This window comes from Schistocerca serialis, chromosome 6, assembly GCF_023864345.2.
Source record: "Schistocerca serialis cubense isolate TAMUIC-IGC-003099 chromosome 6, iqSchSeri2.2, whole genome shotgun sequence".
NCBI classification, from domain to species: Eukaryota; Metazoa; Arthropoda; class Insecta; order Orthoptera; family Acrididae; genus Schistocerca; species Schistocerca serialis.
The window spans coordinates 198,078,967-198,092,839 of NC_064643.1; the positions used below are offsets into that span (position 1 = coordinate 198,078,967).

A 13,873-nucleotide genomic window follows, 5' to 3' on the forward strand; every position below is an offset into this window, starting at 1 on the left:
GTTCACGATAGTATATACCTCTCAGGGTCCTTAGGGAACGTAAAAAAAGACATGTGGCATATTCTTGTTGTTGTTGTTGCTATTTATTACTCTATAGACGATCCCGTTGTGAAAACTATTACATAAATCAAAATAACCAATTAACATTCGCTTTCGCTTTCACGATCATGCCGAGCTCCACAGTTTTACTTACTGGCCGTTTGGCGCGCTGCTGGAGCAGTAGGCAACAAAATCCAGGCGAAGTGTCGAGACTGTTATGCTATCCTGTGGCTCCGGCTTTTGTGTTGAGTCACGGCCGCCTGTATTAGAGGCCGGAGTCGTCAAGCTGACAACGACGTAGCCTGTGACGTCAGTAGGCCGGCTAGCGTGACCAGCTAGACCGAGACTAAAGCTTAGATTTCGTCGAATGGAGAAGACGTGTCAGATATAAATACGCAATCACTTTTTTTTTTGTAGATTTGGTCCCTATAAATAAGACAGTAACCTAGAAAAGCTAATTTCTCGCAGTATTACGCCGACTTTATGTCGGAATTACGCATTTTATTCTCGTTTCCTTGCAACGATGAACTTTTCAATAACTCACATGTTCTTCATATTATGACGTTTCTTACCCGAGATTTGGATATACAAGTTCAGCAAACAATTTTGTGAGTTGCCTACTAACATTATTTGCAGACTTGCAATTATTTCAGTCTGTTATTTGGAATGTATTATCATATTCCTTCCTATATAAATGACAAACACCTTCTTGGAGGCTGCACCTTACTTAAATACGATGGTAACCCAGGGAATATTTTTGGCACAGCTTCTGGTAAAAGCTGGCCTTTGACGAGGAAACTCGTGACAGTTCCCATCAGAATCCTTGTAGATCTCCACTCTTGATACGTCACTTTCTTCAAAATGTTTAATGCAAACAACACTTCCATTTGATGGAGTCGAGTCCTTTCTGGGGATATTTCTTGTCCATTGTTTTCTGTTTTCCTCTTCAGTAGGGAATCTGAACACTGCGATGTAACCCTCTTCATTGCTGGATTCGTAGTTGCTGTTGCAACCAGGAACACAACATTTTTCTGGCATGTGCAAATAGAATGATGCATTAATTGCTAACATCTGAAATCAAAATACTATTATGTAAAAATAGCAAATGAGAATTTGAGTGGACTGGTTTTTTCTACTGCTGGGACATCACGAAACACAAGTCTACAATAGAATCAAATGTGTAGAAATATTAATAATATTGACACAAATCACTTAGGAGAAGATTCTGATACTAACCTTGTGAATTCAGAACTTTATTTTCGAATTGTATCTAGAATATAGTAGAACTTTTGTTGCAATTGTGTAGACGAAAGTCGTTCACGTAGCACACTTGCACATATACATGTAAAAATACTACAAACTTCACAGAATTGTATACTTACATTGTGTTATATCTTCTACTGTAGTCACGACTACCTGCTATAATTTTTGCAGAGTCCAGTATAGCATAATTACACTGTAATGTCGGATAAAACAGACACCGCGAAAGTACGTAAACAACTGCTTCCGTTCGCTGGCTTATAGCCACAGCCATGCGGTAGGCCTTAACGTAACGTTGCCACATTTCAGTCCTCCGGCCTCTAATACAGGCGGCCGTGGTTGAGTGGGCTATGGCAGTATGAAAATCTTTGGTTTGTGGCTTAATACCTTGAAACATCTTTGGATTAAATGTCAGTTGATGTGAAGGTAGCATGGTGGTTGTTGCGTACAGTGAATAAGCAGCGTCATAAGAGGAGTCAGTAATATTGTGAGACACAGCGACCAGCTCCACATTAATTTCATAATTCATACTGTTGTAAAAATTACATTCTGTGTCTCCTAGCCGTTAAATATAAAATAATGTTCTTAAGTTAAAAGTGTTTTTCACTTTTACAAATGAATACAACAAATGTTGAAGTGAAGCTGGACGACCCACACTGCGGAAAAAATGCTCTCACTGATTCTCTTGGATGGTTTCTACAGATACTGTTAGCCTGTTTGGCCTTTACGTGCCTTATTTGTAAGTATGTAAAACTGTGATACAGTAGTTCGCTTTGCTTTTGCGTGGCAGATATTTATTTCCCTAATTTTTGTGTGGAGGATACGGTGTAGCACTTGTTAGAATTTACTTATTTAATTATCTGAGGAGGCAGAAATAGAGTCAGGACGAAACTGCCAAATGACATCTTTCAGGACTCAGTTTGGTGTAAGTTTTGACTCGTCACTTTTAATAGCGGTACCTGTTGTCATTACGACACTAGCACCCCGTGTCTGTGAGGGAGTATTACATTTACGGAGATGAGCTGCCTAACGTACTTTGAAATATCGGATGGATAACAATGAAGATACAGTAGTCGTAGAGATGACTTTCTCTCTAATGTTATATTCAGATGTGGTATGGTGAGATTGTTATATTGTACTGAAGCAGATACTTGCCTCCCTTACATTACTCATAAATAATAGAAGATAACATCAAATCAAACCTGTGCACAGTCTCTTCCTATGGAGAATAACAGTAAGAAAGAAAGAACTTCTATATGAGATGGGCATGTTTTTTCAGTATCTAATGAGGACAGTTTGCTGTTCATTTAGGTACTGCTGTCACATTAGATTAGGATTTTTCATACTATTTTCCCATAGTGTGAACGTTTTTTGTCCTGATGGCTCTAGTTTCCTTTCTGCTAAAAAATAAATTCCAAATCTTCAATCTGTGCTGAGCCAAATTTTTTCCCCACTGTGTAACCCTGTACCTCTTTCTGTCTGTATCTTGCATCAGAATACATGCAAACATTTACAACTTTCGTATTTGTTGTTTTGTTATTAGTCCAAAGACTGGCTGTATGTAGATCTCCATGCTTGTCTATCCTTTGCAAGTCTCTTTATACCGGCTGCAACCTATATCAGTTTGAACCTTTTTACTCTAAAGCCTTGGTCTCCTAAGGTTTTACACCTACACTTCTGTCAATTACCAAATTGATGACACAGGGTGTGACCTGTCAACCAATGTTTTCTTGTAGTCAGTTTGTACAATAAATATTTTTCTCACTAGTTTGATTTACTAACTCCAAATCAGTTGTCTCATCTACCCATCTAATCTTTAGCATTCTGCTGCAGCATCATATTTGAAAAAGTTTGTCTAAACTCTTTATCACATGCCTTTTACTTTTGTAGAAGACTACATTCCAGATAAATGCCTTCAGAAAAGACGTAGATACCATTACTACAGCAACATTAACTTTTTTTCAGTGTTTACTGTTTTGCCAGAAATTTTCTTCTTGCTATTGCCAGTGTGTAATTTATATTCACTCTACTTACACCAGTGTCTCTTATTTTTCTGTTCAAATAACAAAACTCCCAAATTTAGTTCCTAATTTTCTAAACTAATTGCCTCACCATCACCTTGCTTTACACAACTTCCTGTATGTGGAGCTGATCCATTAGCCCTGGGGCCTACCCGTGCGCTGCTGACCTTGTCCACCACCACACAATGGCCGGCTGCCAGGCTATGTGACTCATTAACAGGAGGGCGGTCACCATGTCACGCCCACAATGCACACACCTCCCTCCTCATGATTGGAGCTGTTAAAGAAAAGTTAAATGTTTCAGTAGTGCTGGTATCTAACTCTTCCCTGAAGCCATTTACCAGGAGTGCAGCTTTGTACAGAAGTAAAAGGTGGATGATAAACAGTTCAAAGAGAGCAGAACCTAGTCAAGACACTATCCACTCTGTCGAACTGGTCTTGAGTGTCCTTTACCATCTGTGATACAATTACTATGTCATCATCAAACTTCTAATATTTAATTTCTTCCCCCAGAACATTTGTTCCATTTCCAAATTTCCCCATTATTTACTTTTGGGGTTTTTCAGTGTACAGGTTGAATAATATTGGGCAACAAAGATAAACTGAAGCCTTTTATACTACTTCACTAACTCAAAAACAAACTGTCACTTTTCTATCTAATCTAGGCTTTGGGATATGCTATAGATCAGTATTGAACCACAATTACTATTTTATATTCACATTTTTTAGTTTATCTAGCATTCAACAAAATTGTCAGCTTTGTTTTCCCCTAAAGGTAACTCAAATCACACACAAGTCAAAAAATAAACTGTGGATTACACAAGGAATAAATATATCATGTGGGACAAAAAGGAAACTGTATCTACTATCTAGGAAGAGCTCTGGTGTTAGAATTGTAATGCATTACAAACAACACAGCAAAATGTTGAAGCAAGTAATTCAGAAATCGAAGTAGCTTTATTATGAGAAAGATAATTACATCAGGCAACAAAATAAAAGCCGTATGGGATATAGTATATACATGGAAGAAGCCTGGAGACACTGACAGGTTTCAGATAGATTATATAATGGTAAGACAGATTTAGGAACCAGGTTTTAAATTGTAAGACATTTCCAGGGGCAGATGTGGACTCTCACCACATCTATTGGTTATGAACTGTAGATTAAAACTAAAGAAACTGAAAAATGTTGGGAATTTAAGGAGATGGGACCTGGATAAATTAAAAGAACCAGAGATTGTAGTATGTATCAGGGAGGGTATTAGGGAACGATTGACAAGAATGGGGGAAAGAAATACACCACGAGGGCTAATAGAAATCCTTGGGTAACAGAAGAGGTATTGAATTTAATTGATGAAAGGAGAAAATACAAAAACGCAGTAAATGAAGCAGGCAAGAAGGAATACAAGCGTCTCAAAAATGAGATCGACAGAAAGTGCAAAATGGCTGAGCATGGTTGGCTAGAGGACAAATGTAAGGATACAGAGGCTTATCTCAATAGGGGTAAGATACATACTGCCTACAGGAAAATTAAAGAGACCTTTGGAGAAAAGAGAACCACTTGTATGAGTATCAAGAGCTCAGATGGAAACCCAGTTCTAAGCAAAGAAGGGAAAGCAGAAAGGTGGAAGGAGTGTGTAGAGGGTCTATACAATGGCGATGTTCTTGAGGACAAAATTATGGAAAGGGAAGAGGATGCAGATGAAGACGAAATGGGAGGTATGATACTGCGTGAAGAGTTAGACAAAGCACTGAAAGACCTGAGTCGAAACAAGGCCCCGGGAGTAGACAACATTCCATTGGAACTACTGACGGCCTTGGGAGAGCCAACTCTTCCATCTGGTGAGCAAGATGTATGAGACAGGCGAAGTGCCCTCAGACTTCAAGAAGAATATAATAATTCCAATCCCAAAGAAAGCAGGTGTTGACAGATGTGAAAATTACTGAACTATCAGTTTAATAAGTCACAGTTGCAAAATACTAACGCGAATTCTTTACAGACGAATGGAAAAACTGGTAGAAGCCGACCTCAGGGAAGATCAGTTTGGTTTCCGTAGAAATGTTGGAACACGTGAGGCAATACTGACCCTACGACTTATCTTAGAGAATAGATTAAGGAAAGGAAAGCCTACATATCTAGCTTTTGTATAGAGAAAGCATTTGACAATGTTGATTGGAATAACCTTTCGTATTCTGAAGGTGACGGGGGTAAAATACAGGGAGTGAAAGGCTATTTACAATTTGTACAGAGACCAGATGGCAGTTAGAAGAGTCAAGGGGCATGAAAGGGAAGCAGTGGTTGGGAAGGGAGTGAGACAGGGTTGTAGCTTATCCCCGACGTTATTCGATCTGTATATTGAGCAAGCAGTAAAGGAAACAAAAGAATAATTTGGAGTGGGAATTAAAATCCATGGAGAAGAAATAAAAACTTTGAGGTTTGCCGACGACATTGTAATTCTGTCAGAGACAGTGAAGGACCTGGAAAAGCAGCTGAACAGAATGGACAATGTCTTGAAAGGAGGATGAACATCAGCAAAAGCAAAATGAGGATAATGGAATGTAGTCAAATTAAATCAGGTGATACTGTGGGAATTAGATTAGGAAATGAGACACTTAAAGTAGTAAATGAGTTTTGCTGTTTGGGGAGTAAAATAACTCGCAGTGGTCGAAGTAGAGAGGATATAAAATGTAGACTGGCAGTGGCAAGGAAAGCGTTTCTGAAGAAGAGAAATTTGTTAACATTGAGTATAGATTTAAGTGGCAGGAAATCGTTTCTGAAAGTGTTTCTATGGAGTGTAGCCATGTATGGAAGTGAAACGTGGACAACAAATAGTTTAGACAAGAAGAGAATAGAGGCTTTCGAAATGTGGTGCTACAGAAGGATGTTGAAGATTAGGTGGGTAGATCACATAACTAATGAGGAGGTATTGAACAGAATTGGGGAGAAGAGAGATTTGTTGCACAACTTGACTAGAAGAAGTGATCGGTTGGTAGGGCATATTCTGAGGCATCAAAGGGATCACCAATTTAGTATTGGAGGGCAGCGTGGAAGGTAAAAATCATAGAGGGAGACCAAGAGATGAATACACTGAACAAATTCAAAAGGATGTGCATTGCAGTAGGTACTGGGAGATGAAGCTTGCACGGGATAGAGTAGCATGGAGAGCTGCATCAAACCAGTCTCTGGACTGAAGACCACAACAACAACAGTGCAATGGAGTATCTGAGACCAGACTTTAAAAATAACTTTAGTAAAATGGGAATGGCACTCATGTCTCCAAAAGAAGTAGCATCCATTATAAAATCTTTAAAATATAATTATTTGAGTTGGTATGATAACAAGTCAACTAAGTTAATCAAAGAGTACTCGCAGTTATTTGTGTAGTCAATCTTGTATCAGCTGGACTTTTCCAGACTGGATAAAGTATGCTGAAGTTAAGCCTCTGTGCAAGAAGGTGGATAAAGAGATACCATCAAACTATCAACCAATTTCAGTTTCGCCGGCTTTGTCAAAAATGTTTGAAGATGTTGTGTTCAAGCAGTCTCCTTAAACATCTGACTGCAAGTAATATATTGTCCAAGTCACAGTTTCGATTTCTTAAGGGTTCTGATGTAGAGAAAGCTGTTTACACTTATAGTGAGACTGTACTTAATTCATTAGGTAATAAATTAGAGGCTACTGGCATTTCCTGTGACCTGTCAAAAGCCTTCAACTGTGTGAACCACAGCATTCTCTCAAGTAAATTAGAATATTATGGTGTTACTGCAATGCTGTGAAATGGTTTGAGTCTTATCTAACAGGATACAAAGGCTGTCATTCCGAAATACCTGTGCAGTAAGCAGTCAGCCTTCATCCAACTGGTAATTACATGTGGTGTTCCATCTTGCGTCCATTGCTTTTTCTTGTGTACATTAATGACTTCTCATCTGTTACAATGCCAGATGCTAAATTTATCTTGTTTGCAGATGATACAAACATTGCAATAAGTAGCAAGTCAAGTACAGATATAGAAATAGCTGCCAATAAAATTTTCACTTACATTAATTGTTTAAAATTAATTAACTGTCATTAAACATTGAGAAGACCCACTATGTGCAGTTCAGAACCTGTAAGAGACTTCCTTCCTGCATGTGTATTACATATGAGGACATACAGATCGAAGAGGTTAACAGTGTTAAGTTTTTGGGATTACAACTCGATGTTAAATTCAGTTGTGAAGGGCATACCACAGAATTGATTAAGTGCTTAAACAATTCTGTATTTGCGGTGGGAATGATGTCAGGTGTAAGAGATAAAAATATAAAAAAACTTGCATAGACCTACTTTGTTTACTTTCATTCTGTCATGTACTACAGTCATATGGGATCATATTCTGGAACAACTCATCAAACCGAGCAAAACTTTTGAGGCTGCAAAAGTGTGTGATAAGAATCATTTGTGGTGTAAATTCAACACCACCATGTAGAAACATGTTCAAGGAACTTTGTATTCTAACCACTGATTCTCATTATATTTATTCCTTAATGAAATTTGTTGCAAGTAATACATCTCCATTTTCAAGCAATAGCTCACTACATAGAATCAGTACTAGGAATAAGGACAATCTACATAAAGATTTACCTTGGTCCAAAAAAGGGGTCCAGTATTCAGGAACACACATTTTCAATAAATTGCCACCAACCATTGAAAAATTGATTTCAGATAAAGCATGGTTTAAACAGAGTTTGAAAGACTTTTTGATAGGCAACTCCTTCTACTCTATAGATGAATATCTTAACAGATACTGTTAATCCAACTTAAGTAAATATGTCTGTTAGATTTCAGTTTTGAGAGCACTTGGTCACAACAGTGAAGATTGGTAATTTTGTGTATGATAAATTTATTAATAGTGCATAACATTGTTTCATTCTGACAGCGAGTTAATTCTATAAATATTAGCTGTTCCAGTTTACCGCATTGTTGTATTCACCTGTTTCAACAATCTCCTGACAAATGATCAGGGTAGTAAGTATTATATTCAAATGTTTTTGTTATACTTTCTGACATGTTCCACACACATGAGAATCGTCTCATTTTTTTGGGTCTATGGAATGAAAACTGAATCTAATCTAACCTGTCCTTTCGTATACCTTGGGCTATGCTACAGATCAGTCTGCCACCAGAACCTAGTTTCCAAGAAATTACAAAAATGTTTTGCAGTGTCCATTCTTCTTTTTGCATGTGTATAATGTCACATGCTATATCATCAGTACTTCGCAGAGTGAAGTCAACATTTGGTATTGGTAGGTTCAGTTGATCTTGCTGCAACCGTGTCTCTCTTCGTTCTCAACTACATTTCCCTTTAGTCTCTTATAACTGCAGTCTTGTTGTTGCACAAGTTGTGGATAATCTTTTGCTCCCTGTGTTATGTCCTGGTACCTTCAGAATTTCAAAGCTTGTATTTCATTGAACACTAAGAACATCCTATAAATATATTGGTATTAAGGTGTAAGGTCTGTATTGTCTTGCATAGTCATACATTTCTCCAGAGACCAAATTGAGCTTCCTGTGGTTACCTTCGATCAGTTTTCCCGTGTGTGTCTGAATAATTTTTGTCAGCGTTTTACAGTCGTTAGTTGTTGAACTGATGGTTCAGTGATTTTCACACCTGTCAGCAACTACTTTCTTTGGAATTGGAGTCTGGCTATATATCATCTGTCTCTCATGTCAGGTGGGATATTTTGTCATGGCTGGCTCTCCCAAAGAAGTCAGTAAATGTCATCTACTCCTGGGGATTTGTTTCAACTTAGATCTCTCAGTACTTGGGCAAATTATGCTCACAGTATCCTATTTATCGACTTCAATTTCTAAGAGATGGTCTTAAAGTTTCTTTGCTTTCTACAGCCCTTCCTGTTTTTGCTTTGCCATCTGAGCTTTTAATATTCATACAGGTGCTTCTCTTTTCTCCAAAGGTCTCTCTAATTTTGCTTTAGGTGGCATTTATTATTCCTGCGCTTGTGTAAGCTTCTACAGCTTTGCATTACTTCTCCAGTCATTTCTTCTTAGCAATTTCACACTTTGTCAATCTGCATTCCCTTTGCCTGCTTATCCTTAATTTTGAACCTTTCCACTATTTCTTAATCTTGAGTTTGCAACCAGTAAATTATAGACAGAGTTGATATCTGCCCTTGTAGATTGTTTTGCAGCTTAAAATCTGTTTTCAGAATCTATTGCATCATTATATAATCTATCTCGAACAATCCCATGTCTCCGAGTTTTATCCTCATATGCAACCTTCTTTCATGTTAGCAGCGGTTAATTAGTACTCTTGTTAAAATTCTTCTAACCAGCATCTGCTTTCACTCAGTTTCTCCCCATCGTTGTCGTTCTGCTATTTTACCGTCTGTCTGTAATTCTTTATATTGAATTCCAGTCCCATTCCACCACCACAATTAAATTTTTGACTCCCTTACTGGCAGAATAATTTTTTATTTCAGTGATACATTCTTTCAATCTCTTCATCTGCACATCATGTGGGCATATAAAGTTGTGCTACAACTGCTTGGTGGATGTTTGCGTTGTATCTGTCTTGCCTGTAATAATGAGTTTATTATGCTGTTCATTTCTGTTTCCTTATTCATTATTAGAACTACTCCTGTATTATCCCTATTTGATTTTGTGTTGTTAATCCTCTATTGACCTCTTCCTGCGACTGCATTTTATTGATTCCCATTATATCTAACTACACCCTGCACATTTCTTTTTTTAAATTCTGTAAGATCCTAACCTATGTTCCACACAAAGGTATATAACATTCCACATTCTGATCTGTAGAATGCCAACTATGGTTTTCCTTGTGACAGGATCCTACTGATTATTAGTCTCCACTCTGTGATCCAAATGGGGAACCATTTTATCTCTGGAACTTTTTACCCAAAAGTGTGCCATCATCATTAAGACTGTCAGTAGAGCCACATGTCCTCAGAAATTTCCTCAGAAGGCAATTAACAAATTCATTTAGAGAATTTTAGATGATTCATAATCCCTAACAATAGGTTTTCTCTGATCTCCACTCTCCTATTGCGTCTTCCTTCACCTTTATGTCCACTCATCCTCACGACGAATGGGTTGCACTCATCTTAGAGTCTGAGTGATCTACACACTCTGCCAAACATCCCAAAAGATACCACTTTTTCCTCCCTGAGGAAGGAAATAAGTTTTCAAAATGAGTTATGTACAACCTGGTGCATAGTGTCAGAAGCTGTACGTATGGTATTTCTTTAGGAAATTGAATTTTGATGTAAGGAATTTGATTTACTTCTCAACATTCAAACATTTAATGTATTATGGATGAACAGGCAAAAAGTATTATTTATTGCTTGATTACCCAATTGGAGGTAAGTAACTGGAAATTAAATACCTAAGAATATGTTTTCGAGATTGTGAAGAGTGGAACAACCACATAAAACCAGTTGTAGAAGTGACAGATGCCAGTGTAAGATCTGCTGGAAGTGTGCTAGTGGAATGTAATTTACTTGCAAAGGAGCTGCCATAGGAAACCATTATTTGACTAAGTCTTGAGTATTGCTACTTAGTCTCTTGCTCTTATCTGGTAAGGTTCATAGAAATAACCCAAAGAAAAGCAGACCATTCAATCGTATGTTCATTTACTAAGAAGTGTTTCATGAATATGGTCAACTTCGGTGACGGACACTAGAGATAATGTGCCCTGTAGAGCAAATTGTAAGAGGATATGTTGCAAGAAGCATAAACAACATATTATTTCTTTGCATATGCAACTTGTAAAGTGACCATAAAGGTAAAACTGCAGCTCAAATGATTGATGTCCCTGCACGCTATCCACAAATGGAACCGGAAGGATAGTAAATGATTTTGATGCATGAAGTACCCTCAGTCACAAACAATATGGTATTTGCAGAATAGTGTAGATCTGTTGGATTAATCATTATTTCCATTGCGTGATCTATCTGCCTCGTTCACCAAACTTTTAGCTACAAATGTCAGTAAATTATTTCTTACTGTTGTCTGCTTTAGAGGCATTATTGTAGATCTGGCATGTCAGGATAGTCACAAAGTTTTAATTAGCACCTCAAAAAATGATTGTGTAATTAACATTTCATGTGTGTGTAGGTACATGTTCTTATACACACTGAAACTTCAGTGCTACGTTATGGTCATACTTAAAACTTTGACTGTTGTGCGAGTGCGTACGTGTGTGCGCGTGTGTGTGTGTGTGTGTGTGTGTGTGTGTGTGTGTGTGTGTGTGTGTGTGTGTGGGCGTGGGCGTGGGCGTGTGTGGGCACGCGCGCGCTTGCAACTACCTTGACCTCGATGAAAGAAACAAATGTAAAAGAAGGAATAAAACTAAAAAGAAAAATCCAGTGCTGTTTGATTACGGGGCAATGGACTAGTTCATCATGTCACATGACTGGGATATCCATGGAACTTGCCCTGGCCTATGGCATAACAGTTGCATGCAACATGGGAAAGATGTGTAACATCTGTCAGATATTGTGGTTGTGTCTTGGGAGTATGGTGCAAGGGACAGTTCATCCCTGAGATCAAGAATGCTCGGGACTTTTCATTTACCACTATCGAACTACCAAGAAAATGTCAATGTGAGGAAAACTACTGCCATTAGAGGTACCATCCACAGCCAACGTGTTGTAGACAGGGGTCATCGTCAATCATTGCAGATTGTAGCTATTTGTAGACAGGTCACCATTTAGTAAATCACTCTTTTGTTCAATGCTGTTGAACAGTTGTTGGTGAGTTGTCTTACATCCAGAACCACTTCCTCCCTATGGGCTGCAGAAGGAACCACCTATCATGTTAACTGCTTCTACTCCCCCACACATCAAAGGATGTAGATTATAATGCATGCAGAATGCTGCCATTGGACGCTCACAGTAAATATATGAAGACGGTATGTGTTCTTTCGGACATGTCCGAAAGAACAGATACCATTGGTGATCTTGCAGCTCTCGAAGAATGAAATGACAATGAAATCCAGAACTTTAGCTGCTTACAGTCATACCTTTTTGGGTATTGGTGTGATTTGATCAATTTTCCAGCCTTCAGGTACAGAACTTTCTGTGAGAGAGCAATTGTATATAATTGCTAAATATGGAGCTATTGCATTAGCATATTCTGAAAGGAACCTGACTGGTATACAATTTGGACCGGAGGGCTTGCCTTTATTAAGTGATACAAGCTGCTTTGCTACACCGAGGATATCTACTTCTATGTTTCTCATCTTGGCAGTTGTTCTTGATTGGAATTCAGGAATATTTACTTCATCTTCAGAAAACATTGTTCTCGTGAAACGCAACAAGCTCTTTATACTCGTGAAGTAATGAGTGCTATCGATAGGGAATGTCAAATTGATTCCAGAAGGCTTTTGACACTTCCTCACAGGTCACAGTTCATAGTTAGAGACGGAAAGTCATAGAGTAAAACAGAAGTAATATCTGGTGTTCCCCAAGGTAGTATTATAGACCCTCTATTGTTCCTGATCTATATTAACGAAATAGGAGACAATCTGAGTAGCCCTGTTAGATTGTTTGCTGATGATGCTGTCATGTACTGTCTTGTAAAGTCATCAAATGACCAAAACGAATTGCAAAATGATTTAGATATCTGTATGGTGTGAAAAGTGGCAGTTGACCCTGAATAAAGAAAAGTGTGAAGTTCTTCACATGAGTACTTAAAAGAAATCCACTAAATTTTGATTACGCGATAAGTCACACAAATCTTAAGGCTGTAAATTCAACTGAATACTTAGGGATTACAATTACAAATAACCTAAACTACAATGATCACATAGATAATGTTGTGGGTAGAACAAACCAAAGACTGCGATTCATTGGCAGAACACTTAGAGGTGCTACAGGTCTACTAAAGAGACTGCTTACACCATGGTTGTCCACCCTATTCTGGAGTATTGCTGTGCGGTGTGGGATCCGCATCAGGTGGGACTGATGGATGACGTTAAAAAGTTCAAAGAATGGTGGCTCGTTTTGTACTATTGTGAAATAGGGGAGATAGTGCCACAGACATGATATGTGAATTGGAGTGGAATCTTTAAAACAAAGCCCCCCCCCCCCCCCCCGACAGGATCTTCTCATGAAATTTTGATCACCAGTTTTCTCCTCCAATTGCGAAAACATTCTGTTGGCACCACCTACATAGGGAGACATGATCACCATGATAAAATAAGAGAAACTGGGGCTCACACAGAAAAATTTAAGTGCTTGTTTTTCCCACGCGCAGTTTGAGAGTGGAATGTTAGAGAGACAGCTTGAAGGTGATTGATTGAACCCTCTGCCAGGCACTTTATTGTGAATGGCAGAGTAATCACGAAGATGTAGATGTAAAACGTCATCCCTAAATAGCTTTTTCTGCAACACAGACATATGATAAAGAATCATAGAAACTTTATTTCATTCGTGAAATCCCAGGTTATGCATTTTTACTGAGATGGACTTGTTCACTCACCCCAAAGTATAATTTTATCACCAACTGTAAGAAAGTGTTTTCACCACCAGTTGTGC

At 38.2% G+C, this 13,873-nt stretch overlaps 1 protein-coding gene across 1 annotated transcript in view; it reads left to right on the plus strand.

Moving 5' to 3' along the window:
* The first annotated feature begins 1,699 nt into the window (after positions 1–1,699).
* LOC126484446 (store-operated calcium entry regulator STIMATE-like) overlaps positions 1,700–13,873 on the plus strand; it is a 28,109-nt gene continuing 15,935 nt past the window's right edge. Inside the window, exon 1 of the mRNA XM_050107966.1 lies at positions 1,700–2,038. Within this exon, the coding sequence (XP_049963923.1) occupies positions 1,915–2,038 (124 nt within the window). The 5' untranslated portion in view covers positions 1,700–1,914. The remainder of the gene's footprint in view (positions 2,039–13,873) is intronic.